Source organism: Myotis lucifugus, unplaced genomic scaffold, assembly GCF_000147115.1.
Source record: "Myotis lucifugus unplaced genomic scaffold, Myoluc2.0 scaffold_86, whole genome shotgun sequence".
In the NCBI taxonomy this organism is placed as follows: domain Eukaryota; kingdom Metazoa; phylum Chordata; class Mammalia; order Chiroptera; family Vespertilionidae; genus Myotis; species Myotis lucifugus.
This window is the reverse complement of record NW_005871134.1, coordinates 218,464-235,142: the sequence shown is the minus strand read 5'-3', so window position 1 is coordinate 235,142 and position 16,679 is coordinate 218,464. Positions and strand designations below refer to the sequence as shown.

At 43.1% G+C, this 16,679-nt stretch overlaps 1 protein-coding gene across 9 annotated transcripts in view; it reads right to left on the bottom strand.

Annotated features, from left to right (window-relative positions):
- Positions 1-10,296, bottom strand: part of EMSY (EMSY, BRCA2 interacting transcriptional repressor) — a 79,951-nt gene extending 69,655 nt beyond the window's left edge. For 5 of the 9 annotated variants that reach the window (XM_014457853.2, XM_014457855.2, XM_014457858.2 and 2 more), the window contains exons 1-3: positions 10,155-10,295; positions 8,322-8,430; positions 1,282-1,381 (exon numbers count right to left, since the gene is read on the bottom strand). In XM_014457853.2, coding sequence (XP_014313339.1) covers positions 1,282-1,381; positions 8,322-8,391 — 170 coding nt within the window. In that variant the 5' untranslated portion in view covers positions 8,392-8,430; positions 10,155-10,295. Of the gene's footprint in view, positions 1-1,281; positions 1,382-8,321; positions 8,431-9,111; positions 9,134-10,154 lie in introns of those variants that run through there. The other 4 variants (XM_014457854.2, XM_014457857.2, XM_006091048.3 and 1 more) reach the window with 2 other exon arrangements.
- Positions 10,297-16,679: the final 6,383 nt, after the last annotated feature.

Here is a 16,679-nt window from a genome sequence, read left to right as displayed (position 1 = left end):
GAACCTGGTTAAATACATGTAAAGTTAATACTAAACAACTGAAAAAAGGCTATAGCATTCCATTCAAAAGTAATAAAATAAATACCACTCTTAAAATTGTAGTGTTTACTGTGTAAGCTAAATCTACACCATGGACTAAAATAAATTTAAGGGGCTAGAAAGCAGAATTTATGAGGAATTATACACAACAAACAAACAAAAAACATAAATTATTAAATATGAAGACAGTAAGATTAAGGTTTTGGCTTAATAATGTCCCTGTATTAATGTTAATTAAATATAGGAAAAACCTTTTCCCTACTTCCACTTTTTAAAAAATTGTTTTTAAATGCAGAAAGGAAACTTCACTTAAAACAGAACATTTTCTGAGAAAGCTCAAGATACTAGAATGGCTTAATCAAAATATCAAAGAACCCCTTCTATAAGACTTTTTTAGCCCTGGCTGGTTTGGCTCAGTGGATAGAGCGTCAGCCTGTGGACTGAAGGGTCCCAGGTTCGAATCCGGCCAAGGGCACATGCCCAGATTACAGGCTCGATCCCCAGTAGGGGGTGTGCAGGAGGCAACGGATCGATGGTTCTCTCTCATCATTTCTCTCTCTCCCTCTCTTTTCCTCTCTGAAATCAATAAAGAAATATTTTTTTTTAAAGAATTTTTTAATGGATTCAAGTGCCACTCTAATGGGAAGCTGAAGGGATAAACTATCCTTAAGACTATGACTACATAATCACCGTTTCTATAAATTAAGACAACTGCCTAGTATCTCCTTCTTCTCCTCAATAAAGTGTGAGCCCAGCGGGTATGCCCCAGTGGTCGAGCATCAACTCATGGACCAAGAGGTCGCAGGTTCAATTCCCAGTCAGGGCACATGCCCGGGTTGGGGGCCACGCAAGAGGCAGCTGATCAATGCTTCTATCTCTTTATCCCTCTCCCTTCCTCTTTCTCTAAAATCAATAAAAACATATTTTTTTAAAAAAGTAACTGGGCCACTCTAGATCTTCATATCCAGTTGCTGCCAACTCTTCTTTCCTCTACCCATGTCAAAAATACTTTCCTTTCGCAGCTGGCCCAAGCCTAAAATAACCTGTCTTAAACCCTTTCTGATTATATTACAGAATAAATGGTAAACTGCATAATTTTCTGTAACAAAGAACACAACTGAGATGGGATCTTTAAGCACCAACAACTTGAAGACCTGTCTTCAATCTGAGTGTGAAAAGTACTGAAACCCCTCAACACGAAAATTCTAGAGTCATGTCTCACAAACTTATATGATAATTTACCTAAGAACTTTTGAGAGTTCTCCAAGAAGATCTTTCTTTTCCTTGGTGAGATCCCCCTGTGCCCGAAGTGCACTGATAACTCCAGCATATGCCTCCAATTCTAGAAGAAGAAAATTATTTTATCAAGAAAGGCCTTCAATATTTTAATACTGTGGCTACATATAGTGAAACTTCAGGGGAAGAAACCTAAAAAAAAAAATTAATAAAAAAATCAATATATACTTTTTAAAATTCCTCTCAAAAATGTTATCTAATAACATAGATTAAAATGTAGCTTTTAAAATTTTATATCATTTTCTTTTTACTGCCTCAAGAAGTCATGTATTTAAAATATGGAGGTAAAAATTCTAACGGTAAATATTTTGTCTTACACATTATCACTAAAGGACATTTAACTCAGATGCTACCAACAACTGGAAACAGACTCTAAATGATATAATAAGGCTGATAAAGAAGGTTTTAGCATTACTGGAAGGTATCTTCACCTCTAATCCTTGAAATAATTCCTTAGACTTGCTTAAGAATCCAAACTATATTCCACATACTTCCTTGAGAGTTGAGAGTACTATGAATACTGTGCAACTGAAAAATTACTGGAACAAGAGTCAAGTGACCAGATTCTGGCTCCAACACTGACACCTACAAGTTGTACGACCTTGGGCAAGTCCTTTCTCATCTCTAAGCCCCAGTTTCTTTATCTAAAAGAGACTTTGAAGGGCCTGGCCAGTGTGGCTCAGTGGTTGAGCATCAACCTATGAACCAAAAGTCTCGGTTCAATTCCCTAACAGGGCACATGCCCGAGTTATAGGCTCAATCCCCAGTGTGGGGTGTGCAGGGGACAGCCAATCAATGATTCTCTCTCCTCATTAGTATTTCTCTCTCCCTTTCTCTCTGAAATCAGAAATAAATAAATAAATAAGAGAGACTCTATAGCAGAGGTTCTCAACCGGTGGGTCGCAACCCCTTTGGGGGTTGAACGACCCTTTCACAGGGGTCACCTAAATACATCCTGCATATCAGATATTTACATTACGATTCATAACAGTAGCAAAATTACAGTTATGAAGTGGCAACAAAAAATAATTTTATGGTTGGGGGTCACCACAATATGAGGAACTGTATTAAAGGGTCACGGCATTAGGAAGGTTGAGAACCACTGCTCTAAAGGTACCTTCCAGATCTAAGAGCTTCTCCAGCTATTTAAAAACAATCATCAAAATGATTAAGGCAGATTAGGAAACATGAATTACTCTTTACAGCAACCAGGACTTAATATACCAAACCCTAATGCCAGAAAGTTTCATTTCACTACCTTTCCACAGCAACAACCATTATGAAATAAAACTGTCAATCCCTAGTACTGGTAAAACCAAAAAGTCCTCAATGGCTCCCAATGAACCATGCCTCTCCCCCGATTTGGCATGTGACTTGCTTTAGCCCAAAAAAACCAGCATACGTGATGCAAGCAGACAAGCACACAGGGCCTGGCTCTCTTGGAACTCTGAAATCACCAAGCCATGAAAAAGCCCAGAATGAAAGGCCACATGGAGAGAGAGGCTCAGCCATCTCAGCTGAGCCCAGTCAACCAGCTAAACTACCAACTGAAAACAGCCAAATGAAAGAGCTCAGGCAAGACCATAAATCCACAGAATCTTGAGAAATAATAAAATAGTTGTTGTTTTAAATCATTAATACTAGGAGACAGGTAGCTGGGTAAAACAAAATGATGGGAAATAAGTGCCCAGGCTACAGGCTCTTACTAAATTCAAGTTGCTACCAGTATTTGCCACTAGCCAATGCCTGACACAAAAGACACTCAAAGTTAGCCAAATAATGAAAGAAAGGATATTTGCATCCTAACTAATAGCCTCATTCAGTTCATATTATTCACTGTTCTAATTGTAAAAAAAAAAAAAAAAAAAAAAAAAAAAAAAAAAAAAAAGCTTTATATGGAAAGCTGAGCTGACTATATTAAATAGAAATCTCTGGACCAAATGAATTATCCCAGCTGTGAACATCCTGCATGTCCACTCTGTGCTGGATAATAGATCAATGTTTCACGAGGTTTCTCTGGAAGAAGAAAGCTCTGCTGCTCTGGAATAGTGAAGGAAATACTCAGCTCCAGAACACATATATTTTAGCTATTATCAGGACGCAAAGTAAAGTTCAGAAAAACTCTAGGATAACCAGCTAAGAAATCACTGCACTCTAAATGTTTATGCTCCATTTAGGAAATATTTCATGCAACAAATCAATATTGATTCCTGTATATATACCAGATAGTATGCTAAATCCTGCCCTCAAGGAGTTAACTCTAGAATATAGCTACAGTGAAACAAGTCATCAGACAATTATGATACAGTTTATAATACAGTGGTAAAGGCACAGAGGAGAAACACATCATGTAGTCTGGAAGCATAGGTTTCAATCAGAAAGATATCTGTGCTCCAAGCAAGCAGGGGGAAAAAAGGCAAATGTGCAAAAGGAATAGAGAATAAGACAGCAGATAATATTTTATACAGACATCAAACTTCCACTAAGTCAGTGACTACTTGGAGCGTTTTACACTGGAAGTGAAAATATGTCTGTACATGCATAGTCACTAATTCAAACCAAACTACTAGTTGAACATTACTACTACACGGGACCATGGAGAATATTTACATAAACAAAGTCCCTATCCTCAAGGGGATTAAAATCCAACAAGGGGTGCATGTAAGGGAATAGAGAAGGATAAAAATGGAAAAGTAGTTGGGTGCCAGACTAAGAAAAGCCTCTAATTCGTCTAAAAAGTTCTTATTTGATAGGACTCAGTAACTGAATGTGGAAGGAATAGCAGAAAGAAAGGTTTTGCAGTTTACAAGATATTTAGGAGAATGTCAATATCATAAGAAATAGAGAGGTCAGAGAAAAGTGGTTTGAGGAAACAGAAAAAGAAGTTGACTTTGGGGCTTTGGAATTTATAGTGATCAAGACACTATTGCAAAAAAAAAGTGAAATTAACTAAAGAAATGTGACAAAGATTTTTGACATATCAAGTCTCACTCCAAGTCTAACTAAAAAGTCATGCACAAAAGTAAGGTAGCAACCTCACAAAATACTGGGACTCAGAAGAGTTATTATAGCTACAAAATCAAAGTCACTTCCTCTCCTTCTCCAGAAATTCACTCATTGTAAAGAACTTTTAATAGCTTCCCAACCTCCTTCACATTTATTGATTTCCATTTTGATGGGTATCCTCAGATCCTGACAAATATCAATTTGACATTAATTTTGATGCCATTCTATTATATTGTTAACTCTAATGATACATAAGTATAATGAAATAATAAACACATGCAAACACCACAAAAAAACCAAAGGATTTACCATACCATTTTTATAAAGTCCTCAACCCATTCCCTTTAAACAAATCAATCATTCAATTATACTATAGTCCATAAAGCCCCTGCAAAACCTTTCTTTCTGCTATTCCAAGAATTTGCATTTATACTTATAGTTAGAGGCCCAGTGCACGATATTCATGCATTTGGGGGAGAGGGGTCCCTCAGCCCAGCCTGTGCCCTCTCTCAGTCCAGGAGCCCTCGGGGGATGTCCAACTAATGGCTTAGGCCTGCTTCCCAGGGGGAGCGGGCCTAAGCCAGTAGTCGAACATCCTTAGCGTTGCCCTGGAGGCAGGAGAGGCTCCCACCACCGCCGCTGCACTCACCAGCCATGAGCCCAGCTTCTGGCTGAGCAGCACTCCCCCTGTGGGAGAGCACTGACCATCAGGGGCCAGCTCCTGCATTGAGTGGGATCGGGCCAAAACCGTGCACAAAACCGTCCATGAAACCATCCACTGGTGCATGATCAGGGCCAGGGAGGGACTCGGGATATTGGCCAGCCGGGTAGGGACTGCGGGAGGGCTCCAGGGCTTGTCCAGCCCGTCTCGCTCAGTCCCGATCTGTTGGACCCCAGCAGCAAGCTAACTTACTGGTTGGAACGTCTACCCCCTGGTGGTCAGTGCACGTTATAGCGAGCGGTTGAGTGGACTTAGCATATCATTAGCACATATGCTTTGACTGGTTGAATGGCTGACTAGACAACTGGACGCTTAGCATATTAGGCTTTTATTATATAGGATGGCAAGGGAGAGGCAGGATAAAAGAAAGGAAGCATTTAACTATCAATAGTATGTTCAGTACACCATAAAAAAATTATCTGCCGTAACCGGTTTGGCTCAGTGGATAGAGCGTCGGCCTGTGGACTGAAAGGTCCCAGGTTCGATTCTGGTCAAGGGCATGTACCTTGGTTGTGGGCACATCCCCAGTAGGGGGTGTGCAGGAGGCAGCTGATCGATGTTTCTCTCTCATCGATGTTTCTAACTCTCTATCTCTCTCCCTTCCTCTCTGTAAAAAATCAATAAAATATATATATATTTTTAAAAAATTATCTATCCCAATCCTATATAATAAAAACCTAATATGCTAAGTGTCCGGTCATCCATTCAACCAATCAAAACGTAATATGCTAATGATGTTAAGGCCGCTTAACTGCTCGCTATGACATGCTCTGACCACCAGGAGGCAGACAGTTGACCAGTCACTATGACATGCACTGACCACCAGGGGGCAGACAGTCAACCGATCGACCAGTTGCTATGATGTGCACTGACCACCAGGGGGCAGATGCTCCGACCAGGTTAGCTTGCTGCCGGGGTCCAGCCAATGGGGACTGAGGGAGATGGGCCGGACATGCCCTGGAGCCCTCCTGCGGCCCCTCCCTGGCTGGTCAACCTCCTGCGTCCCTCCCCGGCCCCCATCGTGCACCGCTGGGGTCCCTCAGCCTGGCCTGCGCCCTCTCGCAATCTGGGACCCCATGGGGGATGTCAGAGAACCGGTTTCGGCAGATCCCGCAGGCCAGGCCAGACTCCACTGGTGCACGAATTTGTGCACTGGGCCTCTAGTTTCTTTATATTTAAGTAAAATCTAAATGTTTAGCATCTTACCTAACTAAAATTTATAACTATTTTTAAAAGGACAAAGCAAATTCTTAAAATATTTTCAACTAATTCTTAAATATTAAGAATTAATTCTCTAAACTTTGAACCGGGAGCTAGTGTTTGAAGGAAAGGTTGCATTATTATAAGCAACCAATGGGTGGGAAAGAAGTCTCTGCAAATCACTATCAAGGCTCATTGAAGATGACATTACCCTGTAGGAAGGCTGTTTTTTTTGTATAGAGCAGCTCTCCAGTAGCATTACCCACATAGCACTGACTAAAATTAAGCATAAATTTATACTTAAAGGTTAACATTTTTATACTTAAACATAATGTCTTGATTCAAGGCCCCAAAAGCCCAAAAACCTTAATCAATCTACTGTAGTTGTGAACTGTTCCTCTTAATTATTTCAGCTATGAAACAAATACAAACCCTATTTTATAGCTGGTAGCTAGAAATTATAGCAACTGCATGTAAGTGTGTAGAAAACCATCCTTAAATTAGTACTAAAAGTTTGGATATAAGGTTAAAGGGGAAAAAAAAGATACAGGAATGACTGACAAAGACAAAAACAAACCAACTGTCTAGTTGTACTAAAATACAATGCTAAGTTTTTAAAATAAAGAAATCTTCATAGTGGTCTGAAGGGAAATAGAAACAGCCAAAGTTATTAAAAGGCAGAGTAAGAGCAGCTATGACCAGATTTATACACAGGAATTCCTAACAAACATTTTATTTTTAAAGAAAAGATTCTGCCCTAGCTGGTTTGGCTCAGTGGATAGAGTATAGGCCTGCGGACTGAAGGGTCCCAGGTTTGATTCCGGTAAGGGACACATGCCTGGGTTGCGGGTTCGATCCCCAGTGGTGGGTGTGCAGGAGGCAGCAGAAACAATGATTCTCTCTCATCATTGATGTTTCTATCTCTCTCTCCCTCTCACTTTTGCTGTGAAATCAATAAAAATATATTAAAAAAAAAAAAGAATCATAGATTCATCTGCCAAAAAAAAATGTCTAGCCCTAACCAGTTTGGCTCAGTGGATAGAGTGTCGGCCTGCGGACTGAAGGGTCCCAGGTTCGATTCCAGTCAAGGGCATGTACCTTGGTTGCGGGCACATCCCCAGTGGGGGGTGTGCAGGAGGCAGCTGATAGATGTTTCTCTCTCATCAATGTTTCTAACTCTCTATCCCTCTCCCTTCCTCTCTGTAAAAAAATCAATAAAATACATATATTTTTAAAAATGTCTAGCCCTGACCGGTTTGGCTCAGTGGATAGAGAGGCTCCCACCACCACCGCCGCTGCCACCACCACCTCGCTGGCCAGCCATGAGTGGAATTCCGGCTGAGCAGAGCTACCCCTGTGGAAGCGCACTGACCACCAGGGGGCAGCTCCTGCATTAAGCGTCTGCTCCCTGGTGGTCGGTGCGTGTCATAGCAACTAGTTGTTCCCAGTCATTCCACCATTAGGGTCAGTTTGCATATTACCCTTTTATTATATAGGATTACTATATAATTCATTACAACCACAAAGGGTATTTTATTACTGATAGTACTGTAAAATATAATTTGGAAAAGAGAGCATAGCTAACATTAACTTACAATTCAGAAACAATATGTAATTCACATATACATTCATGAAGGTTAAAAGTATGTTAAAGTGAGACAGGAATCATATTCCCCGGGTTGAAATACTGACTCCAGGACTTACTATCAGCATTATCTTGAGTTCTAAGCTTCAGTTATATCATCTGTAAAATGGGGACAAAAAAAGAAAAATACCTACTTTTTTAGTTTGAGGATTAAATTAGAATGTAAAGAACTCAGAATAGCCCAGTATTCCTCAAGAATTCTTAGTTGCTATGATTATTATGATTCATACACATACTATGTACAAAGCACTATGGTAGGCACTGGGGAAATAGCAATGAGTAAGACAAGAACAATAATACCTCTAAGGAATTTCTAATGTAGCAAGAAATATGTCATCCCTGCAAACAGCCATGATCCAAACAAAAAGAGAAAAGTATCATGGAGGCATAAAACACAGAAAAAGAAAAACATACCCAATTTTCGAAGAATCCTTTTGCATTCATCCCTGCTGAGATCCAAAAGGGTTGGCCACACAACAGGCATTGCTGCTTCTTTTTGGGAGCCCCAAAGAGCTTGTCTTCTCTACCAAAACAAAAAATCAAGTCGTCAAGTACATTCAAAAGGCCACTCAACCTGGAGATCCACAGGCTAAGAAGTAAAACCAACAATAAGAATATCTCACAGCCCTATTTCACCACCACACTTTCCTACTTCTGACAAATGAACAACTACACAATCATCTGGGAGCATACCATTCCAGCCTATAACTGGAAAAAGCACAGGCTACAGAGGCAGACACCTCTAAATTCTAGTTCCATGTTTCAACTTTACTGGCTGTGTGATCCTGGGAAAATTGGCCCTTCTGAGCATACCTTCTACACATTTCTAAAGCAGAGGTATCATCACCCAGTTTGTGATGAGGATTCGAGAACTGTGTATGTGAAGTTACCACCGTGGCTGGTACGTTGTTTAATTAACAGGCACTACTACCTTTGTGTAACCTTGGACAAGTTACTTGATTTCTGTTGGCTTTTCCACTTACGAGTTACATGAGATAAAATATGTCAAAACTCCTAGCACCATACATGGGTTAATGGAACTTAATAAAGAACTTTCTCCTCAATCCTAACAATGACAGAGGAATGCACACCCTGTAGTCTTTGGCCATTTACCAAAAGTTTAGACGCCAGGAACTTACTTGGCAATGGGAATTCCCTAATCTGGAAGATAAAAAGACAATGGAGCTGGGCACTTGTGCAATACCTGCTTAGCACACAGTGGGTCCGCTGTAAATATTTGTTAAATAGATAAATGAATGACTGAGAAGAGTAAACTGAATGAATGAATAGATAAACGAATGAATGCATGCAAGAACGAACGAGCGAGCTCCCGGTCCGGTCCAGGAGTCAGGCGCCGAACCCGAAGAACAGTTACACCCCGTTCCAGGCGCCCAGGCTGCTGACTCCCCGCTCCCCGCCTGGAGGGGACCTCCTCCCCCTACTTTCCATCGTCCGCCCGGCTCAGAGCCTGCCCAGAGCAGGGAGAAACGGAGTGCGCGCCCCGGCCGGCCGGGTGACATAAAGAAAAGGGGTGGGGAGGAGGGAGAAGGGGCAGAGCTAAAAGAATCCGCTCCCTCCACAAGCCAGTCCCCGCCTCCCGACGGGATCTTGGAGGCGGCCGGCGACCGACCGCCGGGATCATGCACCACGTCACGGCATCCCGGCGCGTCCCCCCGCCAGCGGTCCCCACCGCGGGGCCGCGTCGCGCTGGAACCCTGGGCAGCGGTGGCCGGAGCCGGATCCCGGAACCGGGTTCTCGTACAATCCTTCCCCGACTCAAGTGTCAAGGAGACAAGCCCGCCCCGCCCCCTCCCCAAACAGGCGCTCTCGCAGCGCCACCAGAGAGGCCAGCCCACCCTCCGCACCGCGGCCGGGCGGCGCCGACCCCGCCACCGAGCCCGCGACCCAAGCCCTTCGGGGCCAGCAGCGCTGTCAGGGGCCCCGGCCAACCTCAGCGCTTCGCTCCCTCCTCTGCGGAGAGGACAACGGAGAGAGAGGAGGCGCGTGGACAGCCAGGCAGATGACCGAGACTCACCAGGAGGCTCCCTGGGCTGGAACCCCAGATCCCCCAGCACGAGGCCTGCCAGAGTCCCCCTCAGCCCACCTCGGGAACCCAACGATCCCGTTAGGAGACAACGGAGGATGGGGCTGGACGCCCCAAGCCGGGCTCTGCCTGCTCAGCCCAGGGCTCCTCCAGCCTGGCTAATCTGCCAGCTCTTCCCGGCACCCTGTCTGAGAGTCACCCACCTGCCCGGCCTTTCGGGGCTCATCTAAAAGGCTCCTCCGCCAAGACTAGGGGACACCAGGAATTGGGTTTGTTTGCGGTGCCTCAGAAGGGGCAAGATGGCGACAGGTATCAGGGCGCAGGCGCAGTTGCGCGCTGCCGGTCGGGAAATGTAGTTCGCCTTTCCCGCCTTTGGGAGAAAAGCCCGCAGAAGGCCTCGTTTCTCCCCGTTCCTCTTTTCCTCCGCGTTTTGAAAGGAAACGAGAGACATCGCGAGGGGCGTTGGGAGTTGTGGTCCGAACCCAAACTCTTCGGTCGGCTGCTGCACGCGCAAGGGGGACTGGGATTGTAGTTTCCTTGGTTTCTCCTCCATCCCCTCCGCTCCGGCTTCGCGCGCCTGGCCTCCGGCTGCCATCTCCCAGCCAATCAGCTGCGCTCTCTGCTACGTACTGCGTCACACGTAGCGGCCAAAATGGCGTACGTAGCTGGAACCGTGGTGTGTCCGCGACCTTTACTCCAAGCGAGGTTAGGGCTGGAAGGGGAGCAGCGATGTCCCTGAAGTGACGTGGAGGATTAGGATCAGATTCTTGGGAGTCTTGGGAGCAATTATCAGCTGCTTTTAACTCTGCCCCCTCCCCCCGACGCAACTCGGGAGAGTTAACCTGCGCTATGAGAATCGATGTATCGATGTATCGATGTAGTGGACCGCACAGGTGGCTTGTACCTGTTCAGGGGGTTGCGAGGTTGCGGAGAAGGGGACCCTAAGCGTCCTGGAATTCGGGTTTCTCCGCCTGTGCAGTGGGAGTGATAGTGCTGTCTCGTGCCGTGTCTGTCAGAGGCGAGGAGGAGAAGGGGTTTATTTGAGGCCCTATAAGCTGGTAGGTTCACCCTTTAGCTTTGGTTCTTACAAGACAGTTTTGTGAAGAAGGTGTCGTTGTCCCTGTTTTACAGATGAGAAAAGGGGCCCAGTATACGATGATTCGCGGCCATAAAATCGAAGTCAGTCCCTGGTATTGAAGATTCCGTCAAATGTTGTGATTGCCCTCCCTCTTACATTTTGTACTTGTGGAAACATAGGAACTGGTAACAACAACAACAACAAAATGCTCAAGTCGAAGAGGTTTTCAATATGCTTTCTGATATTAACAAAGTTTCCTTGGGAAAAAAATATGGGGTCAGTACTACCCTGCGGGGATGTTGTGATAACATGGAGAAAAAAAGTTAATTTGTAAATTGTGGACACTATGCAAATGCGTGAGACTGTTCATGTTCTTTATATATATATATTTTAATTGATTTCAGAGAGGAAGGAAGAGAGAGAGAAACATCCATGATGAGAGAGAATCATGGATCGGCTGCCTCCTGCAGGCCCCCCACTGGGGATCGAGCCCACAACCCGAGCATGTGCCCTTGACCGGAATCGAACCTGGGACCTTTCAGTCCACAGGCTGACGCTCTATCCACTGAGCCAAACCGGCTAGGGCTGTTCATGTTCTTGAATGGTGCAGTAGGTTAGAAAGAGAACGAGGAACCCCATTTAAGTGTCCTACTATTTTCCGTTAGCTACAAATGCCCTGCGGTCCAGGAAAATGGTTACCGTAAAACCCACGCCTGCCCTGCAGGAAGTCATCAAGTGGGACACGCAGTCCCCAGCTCCCCCCCCCCTTTTCCCTCTGATCTTTCAACGCGTCCTCTTCCATCTATTTCCCACTCATTTGAGGGACCACCTGTTTCCAGTCCAATTCCTTAAGACTCTTGGAAAGGTGATGAATGAAACCTTCATGGGTTTTTCGGTTTAAAGTACATTCTTTGAATTGAGCCTCACAGCATCTCAGTGAGGCAGGTATAATTAAGATTCCTCCCTACCATGAATGAGAAGAACACAGATATTCAAGAACGTACCCAGTGTCACAAAGCTGGGATTTGAAGGGGGCTGGGCTTTATAACCCCGGTCTTCTGGTTGCCAGGTGTCTTCCTCTACAACCAAGGTCAAGGTGTTGAAAGGGAAAGACAGGCTGCTTATCAAATCAACCCTGACCATGATAAGTAGCCTATTAGTCAAGAATTATAGCTGATGAGGTGCCAGGACTGTCCTAAACATTTCACATGTTAATTCATTTAGTCCTTAATTTTATGAGGTAGGAACTTTGAAGGAGGAAATGGAGGCATAGGAAGGAGATGAAATAGCTTGTCTAAAGTTGCCCATGGTAAGTAGAGGGGAAAGCCAGGATTTAAACCTCAGAAGCCTGGCTCCAGAACCTCCTCTAGACCAGTGGTTCTCAAACCTTAATGTTCAACAGGAACCATTTGAGGATCTTGCTAAAATGCAAATTTAGATTGAGTGGGTCTGGGTAGAGCCTAAGATCCTATATTTCTAACAAGCTTTCAAGCGATGTTGATGCTCTGGCATCAAGTACCTATAATCTATCACGTAGCCTCCCTCTCCTCCTAGCCATATCTGTCTTTTGTAGCCATGGCCTTCCCCACGCTGCCCCTGGCTGCTCCGTATTTCCCAAATTAAATTATCTTCCTTAAGGATCAAACTTCACCCTCAAGAAGCTAATCCTACCCCTACCTTTCTTTCAAGGATGAGACAGGCATTCCCTCCTCTGCTCCTATATCACTTACTACACATCTTGTTACAGAACTCAAAATATTGAGTTACAGTCATTTGAATGATGTAAGGAGAGAGACCAGATCTATGCACACTAGTGCCCAGCACAAGAATAATAGCTAGTACTTATCCAGGGCCTTCTCTATTCATTAACTTGTTTAATCTCCACAATATGAGATACAGTATTACCCCCATTTTATGGATGAAGAAACATAGAGGTTAAGTAGTTTGCCCAAGGTAACAAGCTGGTAAGTACCAGAGCCGTGACTTCAAGCGAAGGCACTTTTACTTCAGGAGATGTGTGGTAAAGCAAATGAGAGCCACCCTCCACTTCCAAAGGAGGAAAAGTAGGACTTATCCTACTAAACATAACTATTCTAATCTGGGAAAATGTATAGGAGTGCAATACCTGTTCAAACTTTATTACTCTATTTATTAAGCAGGTTTCTTAAAACAGGCTTCTTCAAGATGTGTATGCACTGTTCTAATTTTGTAGTGCTACATTAGACAAGGTAGATTTCACTGTTGTCATGAAAATATGTTAACCTATAGCAGTGATGGCGAACCTTTTGAGCTCGGCGTGTCAGCATTTTGAAAAACCCTAACTTAACTCTGGTGCCATGTCACATACAGAAATTTTTTGATATTTGCAACCATAGTAAAACAAAGACTTATATTTTTGATATTTATTTTATATATTTAAATGCCATTTAACAAAGAAAAATCAACCAAAAAAATGAGTTTGTGTGTCACCTCTGACACGCGTGTCATAGGTTCGCCATCACTGACCTATAGTATTGTACAGGTATGCAAATCGAAATGGATAAGACCTTAGAGATTTATTTTCTAAATGAAAAAGAACTGAGTTCCAAAGAAGTCAAATGAGTTAACCAAAATCATACGGGAATTTCATGGCAGGCCTGGGACTAGAAACCAGCCCTTTCAAGTTACAGGATGCTGCACATTCCACTGTACCACACTGCCCTTAGATTTTCACCTTCAGAAAGTTTTTATTACCACACTGGTTTAGCCAAGGTGTGTACTAAAAATGGGAATAGCAAGACAAAAAAAAAAAAATTTTTTTTTAAAACACCAAGTAGAGCCGGACCAGCATGGCTCAGTGGTTGAGCATTGATCTATGAACCAGGAGGTAATGGTTTGATTCCCAGTCAGGGTACAGGCCTGGGTTGTGGGCTCAATCCCCAGTAGGGTGTGTCGGAGGCAGCCGATCAATGATTCTCTCTCATCATTGATGTTTCTATCTCTCCCTCTCCCTTCCTCTCTGAAATCAATAAAAATATTTTTTAAAAGTAATAAAATAAACAAGTAGAATATTAAATAGAGCAAGATGAGTGGATTTGGGGGACAGAAAAGAAAGAAGGAAGTAAACTGGGGATAACTGGCAATTACATATCAGGTTCAATGGAAAAAGTGCTTTGAACAATGCAGGATCAGAAGTGCTAGAACAGCTTCAGAAAGGAGGTGAAAGTCTGGCCACTGCCTTTACTCCTTTCCTTCACTGTAGTCTCTACTTACTACACAGCTGACCCCATTGTTTTGGTGGGCTAATGATAAGACCTCATCACCTATGTGGAATGGACCTTTTTACCAACCCTTTCTCCCAAAGGAATCTCTGTACTCCTTGTGCAGTGCATCCACCATACTACAGTGCTGTCAGGTGAGCTTTCTAAAATTCAAAGCTCATCATGTCACCCCTCTGCATAAAACTTTTCGGTGGCTCCCAGTTGCCAACAAAGTTCCAGCTTTTTTATAAGCAAACTGATGCCAATGCAGAGAAACTTTCTCCCCCCATCTTCAATATCGTGAGCCAAAAGGGAAGGCTGGCATTCTCCTAACTTGTCAGTACAACTTCCAGACCAGCTATCACTGCTTTGGGGCTTTCACCATCAAGCCATGCAAACTTCATCCCACCTTCATTCCATCGCTAGGGATGAAGGGATCTTAGGGAGAAAGTTTTTAAACAGTCTGCTGTCATCAGCTTAGGTTTCCCCATTCTCCTCTCTGCCTGTGTACTCAAAGGAGGTGTATAAACCTTTCCCCAGCACTGCCATTCCAGGATCCACTTACGTGACTATCTCCTGTTCTTCCTGTACTTTTTTCTCCAGAACTGTACCACCTCTGAAACCAATAACTAAGGTATTCCACATTCTAAACAAAACTTTTTTTTATTCCGGATTTCTTACTCCTTTACCCTCACCAAACCTGCTCTTCAACTTCAGTGAAATCTGCAGTTGAAATTTACAGTCTCAGTTCCAGGTCTGTTGTCCACCCCGGCTTTACTTTCTACTCTAAACCCTATTATTTAATTAAAACTCAGTCTCATCAGCATTTTCAAATTCATTCAACCACCTCTGTTCTTCCACATAGACCCTAAAACAGTCCTCAACCTTGGATCAGTTTCTCTCCTACATCCCTTCCCATGTTGATATATTTATTAGTTAACTATTATTACATAATAAATTAATTCCAAACCATAGTGGCTTAACACTTGGAGTTCGGGAAACGAGTTAAGTCGGCTCGCGTGAATTGCGCGTACTCCGCAGGAGCCGTCTTTAACTCGGTTCATATAGATTTGCGGTGGAGTGCGGGAAACGTGTAAACTCGGGCCGATTGTAACTGTGTATTACCAAATATTTGTTTGTAATCCACCCTTTTGGTGGATGGAACAAAACCAAAAGACAGAGCCATCTTATATTTTGGCGGGAAATTCACCCACACTCCAAGTGTTAAAAGAACAATGAAATGTTTCATACAGTTTTTGCAGTTTCTGTTTGAATCAAGAGTGGTTTGGTTGGGCGGTTCTGGCTTGGGATCTTTAAGAGGTTGCTGTCACAATGTCAGTGGGGGCTGCAGTCTAAAGGCTGGCTGGGGCTGGAGGGTCAGCTTCCAAGGTAGCTCACTCACATGGTTGGCAAGTTAGTGAGGCAAGAGGTCTGTTTCTGACTATGTGGATCTCCTTGTAAGGCTGCCTGAGCATCTTCACTACTACTGGGTAGCTGACTTCCCTCAAAGTGAGTGATCTGAGAGAGCATATAGAAGCTACACTGTTGCAGTGTGCGTGTGTGTGTGTGTGTGTGTGTGTGTGTGTACACAAAATGGGTTTTATATTTGTGTGTATAAAAAAGTAAATCTAAAAGGCATCCAAATTGGAAAAGAAGAAGTAAAACTGTCCTTATTTGCAGATGACATGATATTGTACATAAAAAACCCTAAAGACTTGATAAATGAATTCGGCAATGTAGCAGGATACAAAATTAACGCCAAGAAATCTATGGCATTTCTATACACCAATAGTGAACTGACAGAAAGAGAGACTAAAAAAGCAATTCCATTTACCATCATACCAAAAAAATTAAGATACCTAGGAATAAACTTAACTAAAGAGGTAAAAGACCTCTACTCAGAAAACTACAGGACGTTGAAAAAAGAGATAGAGAAAGACAAACAGATGGAAGAACATACCATGTTCATGGATTGGTAGAATCAACATCATTAAAATGTCCATACTACCCAAAGCAATCTATAAATTCAACACACTTCCCATTAAAATACCAACAGCATATTTCACAGACCTAGAACGAACTCTCCAAAAATTCATCTGGAATAAAAAAAGACCCCGAATAGCTGCAGCGATCCAGAGAAAGAAGAACAAAGTAGGTGGGATCTCAATACCAGATATCAAGCTGTATTACAAAGCCAATGTTCTCAAAACTGCCTGGTACTGGCACAAGAACAGACATATAGATCAATGGAATAGAATAGAGAACCCAGAAATCAACCTGAACCAATATGCTCAATTAATATTTGACAAAGGAGGCAAGAACATACAATGGAGTCAAGACAGTCTCTTCAATAAATGGTGTTGGGAAAATTGGACAGATACATGCAAAAAAATGAAACTAGACCACCAACT